Source organism: Pogona vitticeps, chromosome 1, assembly GCF_051106095.1.
Source record: "Pogona vitticeps strain Pit_001003342236 chromosome 1, PviZW2.1, whole genome shotgun sequence".
Taxonomy (NCBI): Eukaryota; Metazoa; Chordata; class Lepidosauria; order Squamata; family Agamidae; genus Pogona; species Pogona vitticeps.
The window spans coordinates 30,782,851-30,807,447 of NC_135783.1; the positions used below are offsets into that span (position 1 = coordinate 30,782,851).

Sequence of the window (24,597 nt, forward strand, 5' to 3'; positions counted from 1 at the left end):
TGCCTATCTTTAATTCATATCTGCATACTGGACTTGTCTTGCGTTACAATGCCATAAAAATCTAGGATACCAACTGCTGAGTTCTCTGGGTCTTGTTGTTATGTACCTTCAAGCCAGAATCAAATTATAGTGACTCTTAACAGGGCTTTCAAGGTCCACGCAATATTTAAAGAGTGGTTTTACCAGTTCCTCACTCCCAGCGAACTTCCATGGCTGGGCAGAGATTTGAATCCAGGCCTCAAGAAACAATATATAATCCAGTGTTTCTTTTTTTTAAATCTGTAGCATCCAAATTGTAAATGCTCTCAGTGTAGTTTACAACTGTAAACTCCAAAGCCATCAGTAAGGTAATTATAAAAGCATGAAGACAGTTCGCTGCAGTATTAAAATGTTTAAATACAGTGGTGCCTCACTTCACGATTGCCCCGCATTACGACGAAACTGCATTACGACAATCTTTTTGCGATTGCAAAACGATGGTCTGAATAGGTTTTTTTCGCTTTGCGATGATCAGTTCCCTGCTTCGGGAACCAATTCTTCACAAAATGACGCTGAGCGGCGATTTCAGAATGGCCGCCGGGTAAATAAAATGGCTTCCCGCTGTTTTCTGGGAAGGATTCCTCCCAAGACAGCCACCGAAAATGGCCGCCCTATGGAGGATCTTCGCTGGATGGTGAGTTTCCAGCCCATTGGAACGCATTGAAGGAGTTTCAATGGGCTTTTTATTTTTGCATTACAATGTTTTCGTTCTACAGCGATTTCGCTGGAATGAATTAACATCGTAGTGCGAGGCACCACTGTATTTCAGTGAGTGAATAAAACAGGTCTTATACTTATCTCCTCAGAAGTCCCATTGAGTTCCAGGAAATGTGTACAGCTGTAATATATAGAGAGTTCTTTTGGCTTCATGATACACAGGTCTGCAGAACACACAGCAAATGGGATGTGTCTCTTTTTAGATAACAACTTTTTCTAGCCTAATCTTTTAACCCATGATTTGTTTTTCTTTTTTTCCATCACTGTTTTAGGAACTCTCTATCCAACTCAGCCAGGCCAAGATTCAGCTGCAAGAGGAACTGCATCAGGCCAAGAAGAGCTACAGTGTTCTTCAAACAGAACTTGAGAAAGTAGGTATTTCTCATGGGAAGCATTCAAACATAGGTGAGAAAGGGAGACTTGGAAGCATAATGCACTGTTTTGCACTAAAAATTTTTATTGTGCAGTATGCTGACTGTACTGAGAAATTTCCCCCATACAGTAGGATTGTAATATCTGCGGGGGATCAGTTCCCTTCCTAGATGCTGATACCGTGTTTCCCCGAAAATAAGACCGCATATGATTTTTTTCAGGATGCTTGTAATATAAGCCCTACCCCAAAAATAAGCCCCACTTAAGTGAAACCCTGCCCTCCACCATTGTGCAGCAACCAGAAGAAGATGACATAGAATTATAGAAAAGTGAAGCTGGAAGGGGCCTACAAGGCCATCAAGTCCAACCCCCTGCTCAAAGCAGGAATGCAATCAAAGCATATTTGGCAGGTGATTAAGTTTTTCTTGAATGCCTCCAGTATTGGAGCACTCACCAACTCCGGAGGTAACTGGCCCAATTTTTGCCCAGTTCTTTCCTCATAAGGCTTGGTTTCCAGCCCCCTGATCATCCTTGTCGCCCTCCTCTGAACTTGTTCCAATTTGTCAGCATTCTTCTTGAAGTGTGGTGTCCAGAACTGGACTAACCAATGCTGAATAGAGTGCACATTGCAGGATTTGGAAACTATACTTCTCTTAATGTAACCTAAAATAGCACTTGCCTCTTTTATAGCGACATTGCACTGTTGGCTCATATTTAGCTTGTGGTCTATGATAATTCCAAGATCCTTGTTGCTCATAGTTTTGCTGGAGGCTTTATGGTCTCATTGGATCAGACTGTCTGTAATGTAGGGAGAGAGACAAGAGGTGAAGAAGATGGGTATAGCCCTCTGAGATCTCTCATGTAGCCATCCTTCGGTCTCGAGAGGTCTTAGAACAACATCTAGTGTGGCTAGAGTAATAATCCCTTCCACACAATCTTCCAGTTCCCTGATTTTGCTGGTTTCAGGACTGTCTCTTTGTCTCAGCCTGCTGGACAAGGGGTCTTCAAATTGGGAGAGGCCATGATGCACTGCCTGCCTCCAGGCTGAACGCTCAGTTATCAGTGTTTCCTATCTGTTGAGGTCCATTCCTAAGGCCTTTAGATCCGGCTTGCAGATATCCTTGTATCGCAGCTGTGGTCTCCCTCTGCGGCGGTTTCCCAGCATTAATTCTCCCATACAGGAGATCTTTTGGAATCTGACCGTCGGCCATTCTCACAACATGCCCAAGCCAACATCACTATTTCAGTAATGTATACATGCCAAAAATTCCAGCTCGTTCTAGGACTACCCTGTTTGGAACTTTGTCCTGCCAGGTGAGACTAAAAATGTGTCAGAGATAGCACATATAGAACATGTTCAGCTTCCTCTCCTGCCGTGCACAAAGGGTCCCAGACTCACTACAGTACAGGAGTGTACTCAGGACACAGGCTCTGTGGACCTGGGTCTTGGTATCTGAGAACTAGAGAGGGCATTTATGGCTTCCAGACTTCTAGAACTTGCCCATTCTTGCTCTCTGGTGTAAAGAACTTTTGACACCCTCCCGCATCATAGAGAAATTAGATTTTTAAAAAATGTACAAACTAAAATTGGCCTCTTCTGTGAACTCCCCCACACAGCAAGAATATTTGTCTACTGTTCAATATTATATGCAACCACAAATTAAAATTTGTCATCTTTTCCTCCTTAGACTCTCTTGGCAAAACAGCAGTTTGAAAAAAAAGTCAACGATTTAACCCAGAAGTTGAATCAAGTGGACCAGGCTTTCCAGACAATGCAACTGAAGGAAAATGAGCTGGAAAATGTATATGAGGTAAGTAAAAATATGGGAATGATTGTGTTTTTAGATGTATTATAATCTGTTTACATGAATCCCTGCTTCTTGCAAAGAAGAAGCTCCAGGATACTTTATGGTCCAGCAGCTGTGCAAGCACCTGCAACACTGTGATTGATCAGAGTAGCCAAAAGGACTCAGAGTTGCAAGTTCATTCAATGAAACAGGAGTTGCAACACCCATGTGGCTGCCTTGCCCACTTTTGGGGTTCCTGGATTTTCTGTACACCTCCAGAAAACACACTTTTCAACCTCCCCCCCCTTTTTTAAAAATAAAGCCACAGCTGGACTTCCATCTCCGTTTGGATTTAGAGGAAGAACAGGCAAACTGTGGCAAGTCTTTTAGAGGAGGATTGTCTCTCGAATTCCATGGAACATATACCCTGCCTGTTTAAAAATATATAGAGCTAGAGAAGACAAATGCTGATTTATTATATTTGTTTGCTTGCTTGTTTGTTTTTATAGGCTGCCTTTTTCCCAATAAGGGGACTGAAAGCAGCTCACAATATTAAAAGAATAAAATTAAAAAGATAATGAGTTAAACATTAAAAAAATTAGTTAAAATTGAATTGAACTAGTTAAAATTCAATTGAATAATTCAAAGCAGGTAAACATTAAAAACTATCTTTAAAATGGTATTTGGGGACTCAGTCATGATTGTTAAAAGCTTGCCTGAAAAGATCTGAGCAGAAGGAGAAAAAGGGAGCACGCCAACCTGAAGTCCCAAGGGAGAGCACACTATAACCTGGGAGCTACTACAGAGAACGCACGTTCTCGTGGCCTCATCAACCGTGCCTGTGCTTCAATTAATCAGTTAAAGCTCATAGACATATGCTAAAGGACAGAAATGATTGTTAAAGCCAACAGTGCAGTGTGTCGGATATGAATAACCCCTTTGCCTTTTGGACAAGATCAAAGATGTGTCCAAAACAGCTATAAGGAATTGCTCTGTATCTATTAACAACTGCTAGGATTATTTTTCCAAGTGCTAAATGTTAGATGCCAGAAAAAGTAGAATATAAATCTAAAGAACAGTCACACAAATAAAGAAGAACAGAATGATTTATTATTATTATTATTATTATTATTATTATTATTATTATTATTATTATTATTATTATTATTATTATTATTATTATTATTATTATTACTACTATTACTATTACTATTACTATTACTATTACTATTACTATTACTATTACTATTGTTTGATTGATTGATTGATTGATTGATTGATTGATTTATATCCCGCTCATCTGGTCAGATTGACCACTCTGAGCGGCTTCCATAAAAATATACAATAAAGCATAACAATTATTACAAGTAAACAACACCACATATAATAAAACAGATAGAAAGAGAAAGGAAATTAAGTATTGACAGGAGGGAAGGCCTGAACATATAACCATGTTTTTAGCTGGTTCTTAAATGTGCCCAGCGTAGGGGCTGCACGAATCGCTGGAGGAAGGTTGTTCCAGAGATGAGGAGCCACCGCCGAGAAGGCCCGATTTCATGTTCGCTCCTTCTGGGCCTCCCTCGGCGCTAGGCTCCCCAGCCTCACCTCCTGGCTCGTGCGGGTGATCCAGGTAGATCTAGGTGAGAGCAGGCGTTCCGCCAAATATTGAGGTCCTAAACCGTTTAGGGCCTTGTATGTTACCATTAACACTTTGAAGTCGACGCGGAAACGGATGGGCAGCCAGTGCAGCTTGGCCAGAATAGGAGAGATGTGTTGGGATTTCCTCACTCCTGTAAGGAGCCTGACCGCCACATTCTGCACCATCTGAAGTTTCCGTGTCAGCCTCAAAGGCAGCCCCATTATGGCTCGGGAACACTTGAAACACTAAAGCTAGCAGTCCAGGGGGGAAAAAGGATAGGAAATCATCAAGACCTTACCATAGGTATATGCTGTAGTTGCCTAGACATGGTTCATGCCAAAATAAGGGCACACAGTTCAAGGATCATCAACTTGGTACTTTTTTGGTCGCACTGACACAGTCCTTGTCCGGGTCAGTGAAGTCACTTGGTATTTCGAGATCTCAATTTGGGGCCAGGGGGGGGGGGTGGAGGGAAAAAGTTATGTGCTTGTATGGCATTGGAAACTACATAGTGCTGTCAATTCCAGAGATGTAGACAGGATTTTTCTTCTAGAATTGTGCTAAGGCCAACAAGGAGTGTATTGAAACACCACAGAGAAAGAAAAGAGAAGAGACAGGTGGTGATGAAATGAGAAGAGGCAGAGGTGGTGGGTGGAGTCAAGACAGACACACTGTGCAGCTTACTCTGACCTATTTAGTCAAAGCCCATACAACAGAAGCATGGGCATTCATACACGGGCACACATACACGGTTAGTCAGTCCTAGTAGTAAACTGTTTGGTAAACAGACTAAGCTAGATAAGAAAGGGGAGGAGACTATATGAAATGAATACTAGTAGGCAACAGTGACTTAAATCTTCACAATGGACTTATGTGAAATGTCTGGTGGTGCAGTTGCAATGGAATATATGACCTTGGTCTGAGTCCTCCCTGGTGCCTCAGTGGTTTTGGTATCCAGGAGAATCTTGAGCTTTGATAGAGGATTCAGCTGTCCCTTGCCTTCTCCCTCATCACTAGTAGCACACTCTTCTTGCTTCCTGTTTTCTCAGTCAATAACTGGCTTTTTTTGGCTGAAAACCTTTTAATCCCATGAATGCCAGATGAAACGTGGCCTATCAGTAAGGTAGTTGCTCCACCCCATGGTCAACCAGCAGCTCTTTGCTCTGTCCCATAGTGCAGTGGTCCCCAACCTTGGGCTTCCATATGTTCTTGGACTTCAATGCCCAGAAATCCTGGCCAGCAGAGGTGGTGGTGAAGGCTTCTGGGAATTGTAGTCCAAGAACATCTGGAGGCCCAAGGTTGGGGACCACTGCCATAGTGGACCTAGAATTCCACTAATACCTATTATTCCATTTGCTTTTTCACTGAAGACAGTGCATAATCTGATTTTAGATGTTGAACAGCTGGACAGCTCAGTGGCTTAGACATTTGGCTGCAAAGCCAGAGGTTGGGAGTTCGATTCCCCACTGTGCTTCCTTGAAAGGGGCTGAACTCCATGATTCATAGTATCTAACGATGGGGATATTCATATTCATAAATAAATGAATATGAATATTCCTGTCCCAGCTGCACCTAGTCTGGGTCCGGTCCCCAGAACCGGCCCATCCACTCACACATTCCGGCACTGTGAAGGCCCCGCTCTTCCTGCCAATTGCGGCAGTAGCTCCACTGTCTCCCTGCTTGGATGGCCACTCGGCAGCCGTGTGGGGAAACCCGTCCTCCCACCCCTTGCCTGGAGTGGCCAGCTCTGCAGGGAGACACATGAGTGGACGGGCCAGTTCCGGGGGCTGGACCCACATTGGGTGCAGCTGGGACAGAATACAAATATCCGCCTCTCTAATAGGGTTGCTTCTAGCCATATTGTTGTGGGTGCCCCATCACTAGAGGTTTTCAAGAAAAGAATGGACAGCCCTCTGGGGTCCCTTCCAGCCCTACCATGATTCTATGATATATTTAAGAGATCATTGTATTATTCTGTAGGAGGTTTTTAAATAGATTGCAGAGAATCTATTTAGGATTTATTGTATGACGTGATGATATTTGTAACTACTGCTGATCTACATGTAGAAGTGTGTATTCATTCTTATTAAGATAAGAAATGAAAAACAAAAAACAACCCAAATGGAAATTGCTGTGGCTACTTCACCTCCAGACCTATCTAGAAGGCTGGGCTGGACTTACAGAGTCTCTAGCCATGCAGCGCTCTTGGTCACATACATGTACAAGTCTGCCAGTAGTTGGTTTTCTAGGCTACAAGGCATGGCAGACGTAGCTTTGTGTGGGGCATTTGAAATAACATGCTGTGTCCAGTGGCACAGCCTAGACACTAGAGTAGCCTTTCCAAACCAAATGAGGTGATGTTGGTTGTCATCTAACACACCAGAGAGGTACCAGGCTGGTGTGTCAGACAACATAAAAGTTACTCTATAACCACTGACATTGGTTTTCTCAGAAAATGACACATCTGCTGAAGGGTGTTAGATTCAAAGCTTGAGAAAGCGACTTTTTCAGCGTTACAATGCCCAGCTGGGATTTTTTAAAGAGTTGTAAACCAAATAAAAAGCTACTTTTCCAAACTCGGGGTGCACTGGCTGGCCTGGGAAGAGAAACGAAGTGTGTTTTGTGGCTTCCTTGCAAGCAGCCCAATGAGCAAGGGCAATTGCTTGGTTTCTCTGCGAATCTTGCCAGCGCATGGGTTCAGCTTTCACAGTGGAAGCCTCTAATGATAATCAGGGAGGTTGTGTGCTCCCGCCTCTCGAAACCACTCGACCTTGCTCGTATTTTAGGAGTGCTTTTTAAATCATCAGCTAATGGCCCTTATGCTCGTGCTTAAGAAGCCTTTAACTGCAGGATGCTCATTATAAACAGGGCATATCAAAAACTTGCCAGAGAACCTTGAGCTTTTAAATTTGGGTGCTTCTGAAGCATATTGGCACAATACGTTGCCTTCTCTTCCACCCCCTCCCCCTGACTCCCTTTCTCCCTTTTTTTCTGAAGGCTGAAAGGCAGGAGGAAGCAAGACAAGTGAAGCAACAGCAAGTTTGATCTTACTCTTGGGCTGATTTGCTTAAATAACTGGAAATCTAAACCTGCCTTGCCAGTGAATTTCCAGCTTAGGCTTCCCATCCTTATTCTCCCCTTCTCTTAACGTTGGCTTGGGTGCGCTGGTGCCCATCTGCTAGTGGTAACTAGAGGGATAATTGAGGGCTCAAGACCAAGAGAGGCCTGCCAATGCCATCTGTTATCTTAGTGACTCAGGAGTGGGCGGTGTGTGTATGTACGTGCCATTTTCTTTAGGAACAACGCTTCCTTTTTCCTCCTGAAAAAGAGAGAGTATTATGGGGACGAGGTGGGTTCATAAGAAACAGCTGCTTTGGAAAGTCAGTACAGAACGCCTTCATCTGCTTCACACTTCCTGTTGGTTGAAGGGAAAAAAAATAAGACTTGAGAGTATCAGGTTTCCAGTGAAGGGGGATGTCTGGGCTTTTCCTGGCTTATCTCCAAGATGCTGGCTATCTGTGCAAAAGACCTGACTCTCAAACCATCCAAACGTCTCACCCTGACTGCATTGTTGAAGCCCTTTACCTGCTATCTTAGTTTTCCTTCCTTCCTTCCTTTTTTGTTGACGTTAAACAAGGTCACACTTGCCTTGCTGTTTTCTTAATATATTTGCTATGGGGAAGAACCCTTGTCGTAGCAATAATTATAACAGGCTAGAGGTTTTCTTACTTTGGCAACTATTTAGAATGCAGTGGCTATCAGCTATAAGTTTCCAGTCTGATACTATTTTACTGCCATCTTGGTCTATAAGAAACTACAACTCTTTGTCAACAGATGGTTCATATTTGACTAGAAGGTTGTTTGTATTAAGGAAAAAGTGCAATGGAGCTAGGGTAGAATAAGGATGTTGCTGTTGTTTTTTGTCCTCTTTGAGCCTGAGAGCCAGATTTAATTTCATGGACGTTCTCAGAGCTGGGTAATACTGAAAGCAAAAGGATGAGATCCAAAGTACAGTGGTGCCTCACACAACGATGTTAATTGGTTCCAAAAAAATCAACGTTGTGTGAAACATCGTTCTGTGAAACACCATTTCACATAGGAATGCATTGAAAACCGGTTAATCTGTTCCAATTGGAACGGATTGCCATCGTTCAGTGAAAATCCCCATAGGAAACATCGTTGAGTGAAACAATGTTTCCTATATTGGAATGTATTGAAGCCGACTCAATACATTTCAATGCCTTTGCGAAGTCCTTTTTCGCTCCTGTAAAAGTGTCTTACAATGTTTGGACGCTGTTTTAAATGATTGCAATGGTTAGTCCACCTCCTGAAACCTATGCAAACTGATTTTGGTGTTGTTCTGACACTTCGTTAATTTATGATGATTTTTTGTTTTTTCTCCATAGGAAACCATTGGATGGTCTGTCTAATGGTTTCCAATGGAAAAAACAAAAAATCATCATAAATTAACGAAGTGTCAGAACAACACCAAAATCAGTTTGCATAGGTTTCAGGAGGTGGACTAACCATTGCAATCATTTAAAACAGCGTCCAAACATTGTAAGACACTTTTACAGGAGCGAAAAGGGAGATCCTTGTGTGAAAATCCCCCATAGGAAACATCGCTGTGTGAGGCAGCAAATTTAACAGAAAAAGGCATCGTTGTGTGAATTCATCATTGTGTGAGGCACTCGTTGTGCGAGGCACCACTGTATCAGTTACTTGAGTTACTTACAGTAAGCAGGCATTACAAGAGGCATATCAACCTTTTAGAATAGGGCAGGAGGGGAGCATGAAAATCTGGAAAACCAGCAAACAAAGGTGTCACGGGGAAAGGTGGACAGCTAAGCAGGGGAATCCCATAAAAACATGTTGAGGCCCCAGCTGGGCTGGATTCTGGCCCCATTGCTGAGTTTCCTCATCTGAGATCGTACAGCGTGCTTCCATTTGGAAAATGCAGAGATACTTTCCGCTGTTGCATCTACTGTATAGGCCAGCATTAAAATGCCTTTTATAACCATTCCTTTAACTGAGAAACTCTTGTCACAGGAAGTAAAGAAGCAAAACATCCTCCTTGACGGCCAGTCTGCACAACAATTGCAAGAAATTGGCCAGTTAAAAGACGAACTCTGCATAGCCAAGCAGCTTCTGCAGCAAAGTCAACATTTTGCAGAAGATATGAAAAGTGAGTAATTTTTTTAAAAATCATGTTGAATCACAATTCCAAACTGTTCTTCAGTATCAGGTTATTGTGTAAACTGTGTGCAGTCTACTTTGACTTGTGTGCTCTTGAGTTTCTTGACAGTGTTATGGAAAATACAGATAATTGGTGAAAACATGAATCCTATTCTACGTAGTCAGGGATGTAGATTAGATTAGGATGGGTCTCTGTGAGCTTCTTCAGGTCAAGCACATTTAAGTCCAACAGCAGAGGACTGTAACGTCTGGAAGGCTGCGGACGGTGACTTGCTGCCCTTATTTTTCCCTAGTGTTTCTCTTTGTCCCTTTCTAAAGGAACCTGAAGTGAAGGTCCTTTGTACCCCAGGGGGTAGGAACGCATAATCAGAAATGACATGAGGCTGCTTTACAATATACTGCTAAAGCCTCTTGCCTTGTATAATGAGCTTACTCTTCAAAGTGTAAGGTTTTGGATATTAAATTAGAACTCAAGAGAGAGCATGGTTCGAATTGCCATTTGGGTCTTCAGTTCCCAGTTGGACTTGATCTAAGCTTAAGAGGGCAAATTACCTCTGTCAGCAAAATTTATTTTCGTAGAGGTGGGGATATATGAATATGAATATCCCCAACACAGCTGGACCTACCGAGAGTCTGGCTCCTGGAGGACTGGAACGTCCACTCCCATATCTTGCCGCGGCAAGGGTCCTGCTCATCCTGCCAGTGGTGGCTGGAGCTCCCCTCTCTTCCTGCTTGGCTGGCCACTCTAAGCAGGGGGCAGGAAGACGAGTCTCCCTGCAAGGCTGCTAAGTGGCCAGCCGAGCGGGAAGAGAGCGGAGCCATTGGAAGGATGAGCGGGACCGAGACGGCAACATGTAAGTGGACAGTCCAGTCCTACGGGCTCGACTCTCATTACAAATGTCCCCATCTCTAGTTATGAGGATAAAAATGAGCAGGAACACAAAGTACATCACTCTGAATCCTTCGGAGGAAAGGAGAGAATATAAATATGTCAAAGAAAGAAAGAAAAATCCAGGCGTTTGCAAGACTAAAGCTAGCTAGCAGCATGGGCTAATTTTAATTTTTAATTTGCATTAATTTCCATTTTTTCTGTAATTTATATAAAGAGTCTTGAAACATTGTAATACTGCATTTATCTTAAGATGATTAAACCCTTTTCTCTTATTGGACTATATTGATGCCCAGAATATTACTGGTATTCATGTAAGATTTACTTAGCTTTCAGTAGCCAAATGTGGTGGGGTCTGTGTGTGGCAGAACATCTGAGTTGTGTGCCTGTCATTTCCAGTATTGTGCAACTGAGAATATGGTCCAACATCTCATCAGTTAGCTGAGGCAAGCTAGGCAGGCCTTATAAAAACATCAATAAATTTCCAGCTGTTAAGTTTGATTTTTCTTTCCAAATATGATCAATATTGATGAGTCAGTGTATATGGTGAGCCAGTTAGGGTATACCCCACTGTGGGAAAGTCTAATACAGTGGTGCCTTGCATAACGAGCGCACCATTTAATGATGAATCCGCATACCGATGCAGATTTTGCGATCGCTAATGCGATCGCATACTGATGTTTCTTCGCATTGCGAGGGGGAACAGCTGTCCGGCGGTTCGAAAATGGCCGCCGGAACACCCAAAATGGCCGCCGGAACATGGGGAAACATCACAGAATGGTGAGTTTTGGGCCCATTTGGAAAAACCCAATGGGTTTTTTTGATCCGTATAGCGATGTTTCCCCATAGTGAAGGTTAATCCGGAACGGATTAACCTCGCTATGCGGTGCACCACTGTATATATAAATGCAACTAATGACCAAAAATATAAATTAACGTAATGGGGGGAAAGAGTCATTTGACAGGTGCTGAGAAATTAGTATACCCCCCCCCCCCAAAAAAAAGGCATAATGTTGGAAGTTCTTGGAAGCACTATTGAAATAGTTTGCTTGCGTAACGGTGATTCCTAGAGAGTGGCAACAACTTGTCCCTTTGTAGCTTTGAGTAGACTAAGCCAGCCCTTTACCTCTCTGAAAGTGTGCACTTGAAAGTACTTGGAACTGGCACTCGGTAGATCTTTATACTGAAAGTGGAACCATTCTCAGCAGTGGGAATGGAAAAAATACGTATGTATTATGGGCACAGTCAGCAAGAATGCAAGGGGTGAGAATCACATGGTTAAATTGATTGTTTCTGAGTACAGTAGTGATTTAAATCGAAGCAAATGAGATCCACTCCCAATCAAATCATAATTTGTCAATGCATCCATACTAGCAGCTCCAGGGGGGTCCTGGATGAGATGGATTAGCTAGCTCTATTTCAGTCTGGCTTCAAGCTTGGTTATAGGCAATGTTCCCTCTAAGTTTCTCTCCCACTGCGCAGGAACCTCTCTCTATCTGCGCAAGGGTGGGTGGGGCTTCATTGGAAGGGGGTAAAGAAGCCGACTGGCTGTGCACAATCCCGACTGAGCTCTGGCCAAGCCCGCACGCAGCTTAGAATGAACATTGGTTATAGGACTGAGACTGCTTTGGTTGCCTGGGTGGATTACCTACACCAAGAACTAAACAGGGTGATTGTGTCCCTGCTGGTTCTGCTGGACCTCTCAGTGACTTTCAGTACCATTGACCATGGTATCCTTCTGGGTTGTTTCGCTGGGAGGGGACTTGGACGCATTGTTCTACGATGGTGCTGTTGGTCCTCCTGGACTTGCTGCTGGGGGACTCCAGTTCAACACCCTGGCTGTTGGCCTGTGGTGTCCCTCGGGATTCTGTTTTGTCCCCTATGCTGTTTACCATATACAGTGGTGCCCCGTATAGCGAGGTTAATCCGTTCCGGATTAACCTTCGCTATACGAAAACATCGCTGTGCGGGGCAGGAAAACCTATTGGAACGCATTAAACTTAGTTTAATGCGTTCCAATAAGTGTCTAAACTTACCCCCTCCAGCGATGTTTTCGCTCCGGCGGCCATTTTGGAGCCGCCGATCATCTGTTTGGCGGCTCCAAAATGGCCGCCGGAGCCCCAATCGTCGCAAAGCGAGTGCGGCGATTGGGGCTGATCCGTATAGCGATCCCCAAAAAGGGATCGCTATACGGATTTTTCGTTAAACGGTGCACTCGTTAAGCGAGGCACCACTGTACATGAAACTGCTGGGAGAGGTTGTCTGGAGTTTGGGAGTTCAGTGTCACCAGTATGCAGATGACACCCAACTTTATCTCTCCATGCCATCTAAATCTGAGGAACCTGACACTCTAGATCAGTGTCTAGTGTCAGTAATGGACTGGGTTAGAATTAATATCATAGGCATCATCATAGGCATCCTTCAGTCTCAAAATACTATGGTAACATGCTCTGTATGGAAGACTTGGAACAGCGTCTAGTGTGGCTTGACGTTTTCGCTCTACAGCGATTTCCCTGGAATGAATTAACGTCGTCAAGCGAGGCACCACTGTAGAGTGTTGCACTTCGTTGCTTTGAATTGTTTTTTGGGTTGATTTTGTTTACCATCTTTTAGTGTGGCATTTGTTTTGGTTTTTCTTAAATATTTGTATACTTGCTGGTTTCAGTTTTTACATACTGTTTCTTTAATGATGTAAGCCTCCTTGGGTCCTTTTTATGGAGAAAGGTAAGGTAAGATATTTTAAATGAATAAATTTGGTTTGTGCAGGCCATCCAAACCAAAATTGTAAAGTTGTACAGTGGACCCTCGACTTGCAGACGGCTCGACTTACAGACTTTTCGAGTTACAGACTTCTCTGGTTGCAAAATTCAGATTCGACTTGCAGCCAGAGAATCGACTTACAGACCAGAAAAAACCAAAATGGAGTAAAAATAGAATAAAAACCACTGGTTATGGGATTAATCGGTTTTCAGTGCATTGTAGGTCAATGGAGATTCGACTTGCAGACTTTTCGACTTGCAGCCACCATTCCAATATGGATTAATTCCTTAAGTAGAGGGTCCACTGTATCAAATGATGGTTTTACTCCTTGGAAAGCTTGTGAAAACAGTAATTTTGGCAGGTTGCAAACTGAATGTTTTTTTTTCCTATTTTCCAAATGATGGTTATGTATAAATCAGTGAGATACTGAAGTATTTTTTAATATATTAAAGTTATCATTTTTATTGGTGTAGAATATGTTTTTGTGTACTAGCCAAATAAGGCATGAATTTAATACTTTATAACTTTTCTCCGTTTTAATTATTCTGCTTACAGATAAAAATTTCTCACTGGAAAGAGAGTTAAAGTTTCTTGAAGAGAAATTGAACAAGCAGGAAGATCCTCTTACTCTAGAAAAAATGAAACTTACTATTTCTGACTTGGAAAATGAACAAGATTCTCTTCGGCAGCTCCTGAGGCAGAAAGACAACATCATTGAAGAGCTCAGTGTAAAACTGGAAGACCTGAAAAAGTTGCAGAACATTCTTGTAGAATGTGGAGAACTTAAAAAAGAGATTGAGAGTCTTTCCCAGTGGAAAAAAGAGAGTGAACAACTCTTGAACAAACATGGTTTAGAAAAGGAAAGACTGATGAGCAAAATTAGCAGCCTGGAAAGTGCTTTGATGACTGAACAGCTTAAAAGTCATGACCAAATAAGAGTTCTGGATGGTGAAAATAAAAGCCTTAGTGCGGAGGTGAAAAATCTCAAATGTACAGTGGAAGACAAAACAGCAGAACTAGAGGCACAAAGAAAAGTCCATAATGACCTTCAGCAAGAAGCAGCAGCATCTGAGGCCAAACATAGGAAAGAGAGAGAAAACAATTTGCTGAAGTTAGCTGAGATCTCCCAGCATGTGGCTGTCTTACAGAAACAGCTTCAGTTGGCCGAAAATGAAGCATTAGAAAAAGGCAAATGTATTGCCTCTCTCGAAACATCCTTAGCTTCCCAAGTACAGTTAAATGAGCACTTTCAGAAACAGTCTGAAGAACTAGCCCAAGCCAGAGATGACATGGAAAGAAAATTGGCTGAAGTCGAGCAGAGAGAGAAAGATTTTGCTCAGGGAGCGGGACAGCAGATTAATAAATTACAAGCTGCTGTTTTTGAAAAACAGGAGATGCTTGCTGAAGCACTGACTGCTCTTGAGGAAAAAGATGAGAAACTGCAAGCGTTGATGGAACAGTTAAACAGGCAAAAAGCACAGACTCGTGCCGTGTGTGAGGATTCTGCTCAGCAGCTCAGCGCTGTGCTTCAGTCAACAGGTCAACATTCCAACCTTAAGAGTCCTGTTGGTAGTTTAGAACAAAAAAGCCTGGACTTAATGCAGAAAACCCTGTGTCTTTCCGGTAGCTTGAAAGAAAGAGAAGAGGAGCATGGAGGAAATGCCTTATTACTCTTGGACACCAAAGAAAAGTTGGAAAGGGAATGTATGTCACTGGAAGCAAAGGAGGAGCATTCAGAATGTGCTTTAAAGGATCAAGCTTGCCATTCTGAAGTGGAAAAAGCCACATTTGAAACGCCAGACAGACAGTTGATGAGCAAACATGAGGTACTACGGGCTGTGTCTTTGGAGGGAAAAAATAGCATTTTGCTTTATAATCCTGAAGAACATCAAAGTGTACCTGAAGAAGCTAAGATTTTGGAACAGGAGGGGTCAGCATATAATAAAATGCAGCATTGTGACCTTATCTTGATGGAAGAGGATGGGCAACTGGTCAAGGAAATGAAAATAGGAAATGAGTATGCAATAAGTGACTTTCCATTAGATAAAGTTCTCCTGCAACAGCTGAAAGTATCAGTAAAAGAAAAAGAGGATGAACTGAACAAATACCAAGTGAAGCTTGAGATGCTTCAAATGGATCTTGAAGATAAAGAAGCCTCTGTAGAAGATTATTGTGAGGAAATAAAGCAGCTAAAGACTGTACTGAGAACTGTGGAAATTAAAATGGAAGAAAGTGAAAATGAAAACGAGAGATTGAAACTTGAACTGCAAGATCTTAAAAATCTGGAAAGTTCAGCTCTAGGAATGACAGATGAAGATGGGAAAAACCAATTATCAGTCTGTTTTAGCATGTTTACTAAGGACATCCTTAACCAACAAGCAGATGCCAAGCATGCATCAATTTCTCCTGATTTGATGCTTAGCCAAAATGATTATGACCAACTGGTATATTCCTTACACATAACGCTGAGCAAGCTAAATGAGTTGGAGAAAATGTGTGAACACCTGCAGGTAGAAAAATCAAGATTAGCATCAGGGCTGAAAGACTTGCATTTGGAAGGCGTGAGGAACACAGATACTGTGGCACAAGAACTCATATACAAAATGAATAACTTAAAAGAACAGAGAGCTACTTCTTCTGATGAAAAAATTAATCAGAATAGAATGGGCGTAGAATGTTGTGATGTACTTAACTATGAAGATTTGAAATTATTCACTCAAGAAATCAAAATACTCTTTGATAAAGTCAAGGAAACAGCCGTGTCTTTGAAAAATGAATATGAACTCTCCCGTGGGGAGAACTTGAGAATCAGCTCCAACATATCAGAGCTTCAGTGTTATGTTGAAAGGCTTAAAGAAAACAATATGGCTGCAGGCTTCATTGAAGTTGATACAACATCATTCACAAGTGAAGTGATTCCAGGACCAGTGGATCAAGAATGTCAGACAGAGGGAGAGTTCTGTGTGGGATTTCCATCCTGGAGTGAAACCAGAAATTGTACAAAAGCAGTTCCTTCAGAGGTCAACTTTGATGTTGAAGTGTGCACACCATCAAGCAAAACGGACGGAGGAAATAGTAACAGACAAGCTACTGTAGAATGTACAACTAACCAGCACTGCCATTCTTTTGTGGAGGATGCTGCAGGTGTGTCTGCCATCAAGCAGGAATGCATTGTAGCTAAAAGACACGATCTAAAAAAGACTGTTGAACGCTTGCTGTGTGAGACTCATGGAAAGTCCTCCAAAATGCCTGAAGAATCCTTCAGGTCTTATAAAAATCTAGAAGATGAAGAGATAAAAAAGATTCAAGAAATGCTCCTTTGCACAAGGAAGGAAATAGATGGCCTCCAAACTGTATTTGATAAGCAGCAGTGGCAACAAAAACTAAATAATGTAGTCCTGCAGGTGGCATCTAATATGAAAGCTGAGAAGAAGCACCTTGAGAAAGCAGAAGGGCACCTACCAGGCCTTGCTTTAAGTTCCACGGCTCTGCTCTCTGTTAACACTGAACAAGTAAGTGTCTAAGTTCCCTGTGCTGGAGCAGCTACACTTGGGTTATGAACTGCATTGCCCAGGGTTATAGTAAGGAGGGCAAAAGGGTTTTCCACACTCTGCAAATGCCTTATACAGTGGGGTCTCGACTTACGAACGTAATCCGTATTGGAAGGTGGTTCGTAGGTCGAATCTGCATTTCCCATAGGAATGCATTGAAAACCATTTAATCCGTATCTGCTCTTTTCCGTACATAGAAACTAATGGGAAGCTGCTATTCCGCCTTCTGCCACTAGAGGGGGATATTTTTTCTTTTTTTCCCTTAGGTTCAGGAAAGGGAGGAAGGCAGGGAACAGTTTGCAAAGCACTTTTGAAATCTTTTTTTCCAACGAAGCCAATTTTAAAGCATGTTGTGCTGATTTTTTCAGCACACAGACACACAGGCAGGCTTTTTAGGTGCTGAGCAAGCCTCCCCAAGCCTCTTTTGAACCAGCCGATCAGCTGATAGGCAGGGAGAGGAGGGTTTAGGAGAGGGGGAAAAGCACAAAATGGCTGCCAGGCTCCTGCTGGGTGTCGGCTTTTAGCTGTTTTTGTTTTGTTTTGTTTTTTGAACTTATATACCGCCCCATAGCACTACAAGCACTCTCCGGGCGGTTTACAATTTAATTATACAGGCTACACACACACACACACACACACACACCAGCAAGCTGAGTACTCATTTTACCGACCTCGGAAGGATAGAAGGCTGAGTCAACCTTGAGCCGGCTACCTGGGATTTGAACCCCAGGTCGTGAGCACAGTTTTAGCTGCAGTACAGCGTTTTAACCACTGCGCCACGAGGCTCTTTTTCCTGATCTTTTTCCTGCTGTTTGGGGACTACCAAGGCCTGGTAAGTGACTTTCTTTATTTTTAAGTTTCTGACCTTTTTTTCCCCTCCAGAAGCCTCTAAGGGGAGGGAGGGGACACTTTTTTTCCTGTTCGTAACTTGAGGGAATTTCGTATGTCGAGTCCTTATTTCCCTATAGGGTGGGGTTCGTAAGTTGAATTGTTCGCAAGTAGGGTCGTTCGTAAGTCGAGATCCCACTGTAGTGACATACCTATGTTGGGGGGGGAAATCATTTTTGGTATGTTTAAGGAGCCGCCCATGTGCCATGGGTGCCAGTCTTTTGTAAGGGGAGAGGAGCTTTGTTTGGAAGCAAAGGAGGCTGCTGGTAGAAAAGCATCTGCCCCTGGCAAAAGCTTTTTAGGCAGCCTGTTGGATTGGGGCCATGTGCCTTAACAAAAAAAGGGTGGGCGTAACACGATGTGTACCCTGCGAAGGCCACCCCCTGTAGTCCCAGGGTCATCACAGCTGTCCCAGCCATTCATATCCTGTCTCTTAAAAAGACCCTTTCTGGTCTTTCTTGAAAAACAGAGGAGGATGGAAATGCAGACTATTTCCTTGAAGAAAAAAAATAGATGGCGTCATGAAGCAGATGATTTCTGGGAGTTAGGGGTTTAGGGTTAGGGTTATATAAATCTTGGTGCTCCAATTTCTAGGGGGTTACACCATTCTTGGTGCTCAATTTTTTTGTGGTCACTTGGGGGCATCGGGGCTGCAGCCGTTGGAGGCCCAGAGAGGAGCGTGGCCCCTAGGTCCACAGATTTTGCCCACCTCTCTTCTAAAAGGCAGTTCCCTCACAACTCCCATCGAAGCTATTTTGATAATGTCTAAAATTCTGTTGCTTATCATAATGCCAATGCACTAGAATAGGCCCACTGAATGCGCCGGGCATTTCATCTCGGCAACGACTGCACAAATCCATTGCACAATGGTTTGGTGCCCGTGTACTGACAGAAGTGCTTCATGAATAGTGCTTCCGCCTGGGTTCAATGGTAGCTACCATGCGCATAACACTGAGTGATGTCCAAATAGCTACTACAGTAGGTCTCCCCTGCCCATGGGTTCAGTATCTACTGATTCACTTAACCGCTGGCTGGAAATACTAAATTTAAAAAAAACAAGAAATTCTTATTTATATGTATTTCCAGTTTATTTGCCAAAATTGGCCACTGGAGGAAATCAGATACCATGCAGAGTATAGTGTTTGATACTTGCACATTTTTCAGCATCCTTGGGGGTCTTGGAACCAAACACACACACCCAATCGATACTGCAGTCCTGTTGTAATAAGATTTCAACCTATGGCTTACCTGAGCCTAAGTTCAGGTAAGGCATTCTATCATCGCCATCAGAGAGAAGGCTGTGGCCCTTTTTAGCAACTTATGTAAATTATCTCATTATAGGCATCTATTTTTGTTAGCTTTACTAGAGTCTAATATTTATTACCTAACATCTCTAATTGGATTTCACTTTTTTTAAAAAAAGGACTCTCTCATATCTATTTTTAGCAAGCGTGGATTAATGCTGAGCAAGCAGTGGATCCCTTGTGGCCATTGGAAATAAGTGCTTTGCCTAATGAAAGCATGGTCGTTGAAGCTGCGAGTGATGAAATGATAACAAAAAGCTATCAAGTAAACAGAACAGAAGACGAGACAACTACTTATGAAGCAAATCTCAGTATAAAATCTCCAGAAAAATTGGTTTTGGACATAGAATCCAGAAAAGTAGTGGATGAATGCACATTTCCTACCAATTATCCCGAGGAGTTATTATTTCCTTCAAATCCCAGCATGGACACAGTGGGTGTGAGCTTCTTGGAAAACAGTGGGACCACTACAGTGCCTCATCAACAAATTGAGCAGGCTAGTCATCAAAAGTCTGAGTCTTCCCAGGATGTGGAAGAAGCCAGCAGGAGAACTGATACTCTGTTAATGGAGATTCAATATTTAAAGTCACATTTGGAGTCAAAGGACAAAGAGTTGTCTGAAAAAATAATTACTTGTGTAGAGTTGGACAAAACAACTAGGGTGCTTGAACAAGAAAAGGCAGACTTAAGTGAGGCACTTAAATCTGTTACTTTTGATAACCAGCAATTATCTTATAATCTTATGACTCTTGGGATAGAACTTAACAAGGTTAAATCTGATTTGGAAATGTATAAGCTTAGACTGTCTGATACAATGGATACACTAGAAGATTTAGAAATGACCAAGGTAGACTGGACTGAGAGGCTCCTTGAAACAGAGAATGAACTGAGGAGGATAAAGTCTGAGAAAACTAACGTTGAGAACCACGCTCTCTCCATGGAGGCTGATGTTGAAGAGCTTCACTTAAAGAATGAGCAGTTAGAAAGAGAAAATGAAAATAAGCTGAAAACTGTTTTAGGCCTTCAAGAGCAGCTTCAGATAATCACAACTGAAAGAAACCAATTTACGCAAGATCTGAGGGATTTGTCAAAGGATAAAGAAGAATTGGATCAAATGTGCCAAAAAATGCAAGAGACTATAAAAGAGCTGGAGTCACGTCAGGTGGATTCTGCTGAGTTTATCAGGATATTAGAAGCTGAAGCTAAGACCCAGACAAAATTGCTTCAGGCCATGAAGACCGACACTGATCTGTTATCAGCAGAAAAAGACTGCCTCATGGGGCAGCTAGAGAATTTGGATAAGCTCGTGAGGGATCTTGCACTAGAAAAAGAGGCAGCAGAAAGCCAAATAAAGTACCTGAAAGAGGAAAGAGAAGCAGACCTTCGGCAGTACGAAACGTTGCACAGCAAGCTGAGTATCTCTGAAATGGAAAACAGCAAGATAACCAAGTCTTTAGAAGGATCACTAATAGAGAAGGGAGAACTTGCAGCTAGACTGAATTCTGCCCAGGAAGAAGTGGATCAGCTGCGACAGGGTATTGAGAAACTGAAAACAAAAATAGAATCTGACGAAAGGCATAAGCGTCAACTGGCTGAAAAGCTGCGAGAGAGTAGGCGGAAGGCAGACTGTCTTGTAGACAGAATCCAGAACCTTCAAAGAGAATTGGAGATGACAGAAGAGAACCTAGAAGATGCCATTCTTCAGGCAGAGGTGGCTAAAGCAGAGACTGAAAGAGTGAACTCCGAGGTAGACCACATGCGTGCGGTTTTGCAAAGTGTAGAACTTGAAAGGGATGCCTTAAAGTCGGCAAAACAGCGTCTAGAGAGACAACTCATGGGAGAGCAAGACAAAGTGGCCAGTTTAGAAGGTGGTCATTCTATACTTGTGAAACAATTGGAAGATAAGGAGAAGGAAAACACAGAACTTCGAGGCAAATATGAAAACGCAGTGTTAGCAATGGAATCCCAGTTGAACCAGGTGCATGAACAGGCTGAGCAGTCCCTTAATAAGCAAAACATTTGCAGGGGAAAAGAACAGGATTTCATCAATCAAGTAACTTCTCTCAAATATGAGAATATGTCCTTGGGTCATCAGCTGGAGGAGGCAGATCACAAGGATTCTGAAACTGAACAACCGATAGAAGCCCTCATCCAGGAATGCCAAGTTTTCATACAAAGATTAGAGGAAGATGCTTCCCTTCTTGAGCCTCTACCAAAAAATGAAATTTCTCAGGCTCTTTTTGAGGAGCCTTTTGAACATCGTGAGGAGGAGTTGGAAGCTACGACATCTGAAAAATATGCCTACCTTGGGAAGGTAATATATGGCTTCTTGTATGACATGAGTGGAATATCTTGTAGGATGTTCTGTATGAAATGAGAGGCTGTTTGGTGCTTATTGCAGGAATTCAGTAATAACTAGACTAAATTTGGGGGACTGTGTAGATACAGTGCTGACAAGCAGAAAGTATACACAAGGAACTATAGTTTTGGGTCCACCACCAATCTTCCTCCTTTAAATACAGGCAGACAAGATGGTATTTAAAGTTACATTTATGTCCCAGCTGCAGTATGTCCTCATAAACACAAAATAGTTTATATATAAAGTGGAGTTTCTTTATAAGTACCCTCACTAAAAACAGTGGGGTTTATTCTTAGGCGAGTTGCATAGGATTGTAGTACTAGTCCTATCTTCACTAATTCAGCCCTCTCTAGATATGCAGAACTGCAATATCTATCCTTCCTGGCTGGCAATCATAAGAGGTTGAATTCAGCACATCTGACAGGCATCAGGTTGAGGTAGGTGGACCTGGTTGTTAAACAAGCTGTTCCTGTGCCTTCATATTTTTTTAATTTTACTGTTTTTGACTTTTTGATTAGACAATTGGGGACAACCTTGGGCACACTCCATTTATTAGCAGAAATATTTTTTATTAAGAAAAGGGAATTAGCTAGAAACTTTACTTAGCAAAGTCTAGTACAAGGTAGTACAGGTACCTCTCTCTTACAAACGCTTGCTTTGGAATCCCTCCCTCACAATTTGAGCAGGGTCTCAGTGGAAGACCGTAGACCGACTGGCCCCAAAAGAGGTGCTCCTGTAAGGTATTTTGGCCCCCTTTAAAGGAAAATGGCAATACTTGATTTGGGCCCAAGTAATTGATGCAGTTCATTTTCTTATACAAGACCATGTACACTGTGGTAACAGTATTCTTTTTAAAATACTGGTGTGTGTGTGTTTTTTTTCCAGATAGAACATTTAAAAAAAGAATGTAACATCTTTTATTGTAAATACCAACAATGGTTAAAAACCTTCGGGCAGCTAAAGCAGGAAAACAAACTGATGAGGAAACAGATTGAAGAACTTGAGGGTCAGCTGAAGAGCTTGGATCCAGGTACGTAGTGCTTACATTTTAAAAGGCAACCATCACTTTCTTCCATGAGTCTCTATGGCTGCCATAGCAGTGCTAAAAACCACTTGATGCTTATTTTAACTGTAAAACAAAGGCATGTAAGAATTCTTGTATGGACATTTAAGCATCAACACTAGAGATGGGGGTATTTGTATACAAATACCCCTGCACAGCGGGACTTAACGAGGGTCTGCCCCCCCCGAGGGCTGGACCATTCACTCATGCGTTCTGCTGCGGCGATGGTCCCGCTCATCCTTCCAGACAGGGAGAGGGAGGATGAGTCTTCCTGCATGGCTGCCAAGTGGCCAGCCGAGTGGGAAGAGAGCAGTGCTCTGGGCGTGATTGGAAAGTTGAGTGGGGCCACCTCTGCAGCAGGACACATGAGTGGACGGTCCCCAGGGGCTGGACCCTCGTTAAGTCTGGAGGTGCGGGGTTATTTGAATAGGAATACCCCCATCTCTAATCAACACCATAGTGGGGTGGGCAACTCCCCAGGCCAACTGTGGGCCACGCTTCTTTATCCCCACCCCCCAAAAAATTGCCAAGCAGTGGTACTTAGGGGCAGGGATGGGGACTCACACATGGCTGTCATGTCAGACTCAGTTGTGTGTGTGTTTTTTTTACTTCACATCCAACTCAGAATCCACCCACCCCTTCCCTTTTTTTCTAGGGAAAAAAGCTTGTTTTTAATTGGGTCTCGGACTTGGGATATGGTACCAAAGACTCAGACCCAAAGACTTGCCAACATCCCCATTTTGGGGTACCAGAAAACATTGAAACACGTTATCTATTTTTCTCTCTCTCTCTCTCTCTCTCTCTCTCTCTCTCTCTCTCTCTCTCTCTCTCTCTCTCTCTCTCTCTCTCTCACACACACACACACACACACACACACACACACACACACACACACACACACACACACACACACACACACACACACACACACACTTTTAAGGTAGTCGGGGCAGAACACATTTCTTTCTGGAAGGGGTAGGAAGGAAAACTATCCTAATATAGGGGTGCTGAATTTTGGCAGTAGGCCGCTGGTAGTTGATGGGAACAGGAGAAACTAGGAAACATCTGGAGCAACTCCACATACTGCCTGCCCCTGCTCTATAGCGATGAGTACCAAGCCTGTATTATCTCAGTGTGGCCACCTATCATGCTATTTGCTTTCTCAGCAACAACAGAAAGAGGAAGTGCCTCTCATTTTGCATATGAAGATTCAGAAGGATTTTAAAGCAACATTATATTATGTAAGGCCACTTAAGGTAAGATGGTGTGGCTTTAACATCTGACCAAGATTATTTTGGCAACTTTGGAGAATTCTTGCTTTCGCTTTACTAGCCTCCAGTTCTCCTGGAGAAAGAGACCTGCTGAACTCAAAAGCTAGCCTGTATCTGTTTCTGAGATTTTAGTGGTCTAATGAAACTGCCATCCACTCTTGCTTTTGTCTTTTGGAATTGTTATATGTTTACTAAAGCATGTTTATTTCACCAAATGCCAATAGGTGTTGCCTGCAAATTAAAACTTAAAACAAATCAAAACAATGCAATGTGCTGTATAGTTCAGTATGTCAGACACAGGGGAAAATAGCAGTCAAGAGGCAAACAAGCAGCAACTCATTTCCAAAGCATTGGATATCAGGCCATGGTAAACATACTGTAGCATTCTCCATTTATTAGATCTATAGTTCTTGTTGTTATGTAATGGAATGGTTCATGCATATTAATGTTGCTTAGAGGTGGAGCCGAGAGAGATGCTATAAGAGGCGGAGCCTGAGTCAGTCAGTGGGTAGTCAGTAAGAGAAATGTAAAAGTCAGGCAGTAGAGATTAAGTCAGTAAGAATCAGAGAGAGTAATAGAGTGTGTAGTTTGGGAAATTTAGGTGTGATTAGCTACTGAAGATATTTATGAATGTAATCAATAAACCAAAGTTTTATTTAAAAGAACTTGAAGAGTGGACCTGCATCTTTCTGAGGTAATGGTGATTTAGGGATCACCTGGTGGCAGCACTGTTAAAGAGGAGAGTGTTTGCCTTCGTGTGCT

The 24,597-nt window shown here is 42.6% G+C and overlaps 1 protein-coding gene across 3 annotated transcripts in view; it reads left to right on the top strand.

Moving 5' to 3' along the window:
• CENPF (centromere protein F) overlaps window positions 1-24,597 on the top strand; it is a 58,211-nt gene that overhangs the window by 16,979 nt on the left and 16,635 nt on the right. For all 3 annotated transcript variants that reach the window (XM_072990226.2, XM_072990231.2, XM_072990228.2), the window contains 6 exons: window positions 1,029-1,127; window positions 2,817-2,939; window positions 9,604-9,739; window positions 13,955-16,911; window positions 19,285-21,456; window positions 22,387-22,531. In XM_072990226.2, coding sequence (XP_072846327.2) covers window positions 1,029-1,127; window positions 2,817-2,939; window positions 9,604-9,739; window positions 13,955-16,911; window positions 19,285-21,456; window positions 22,387-22,531 — 5,632 coding nt within the window. The remainder of the gene's footprint in view (window positions 1-1,028; window positions 1,128-2,816; window positions 2,940-9,603; window positions 9,740-13,954; window positions 16,912-19,284; window positions 21,457-22,386; window positions 22,532-24,597) is intronic.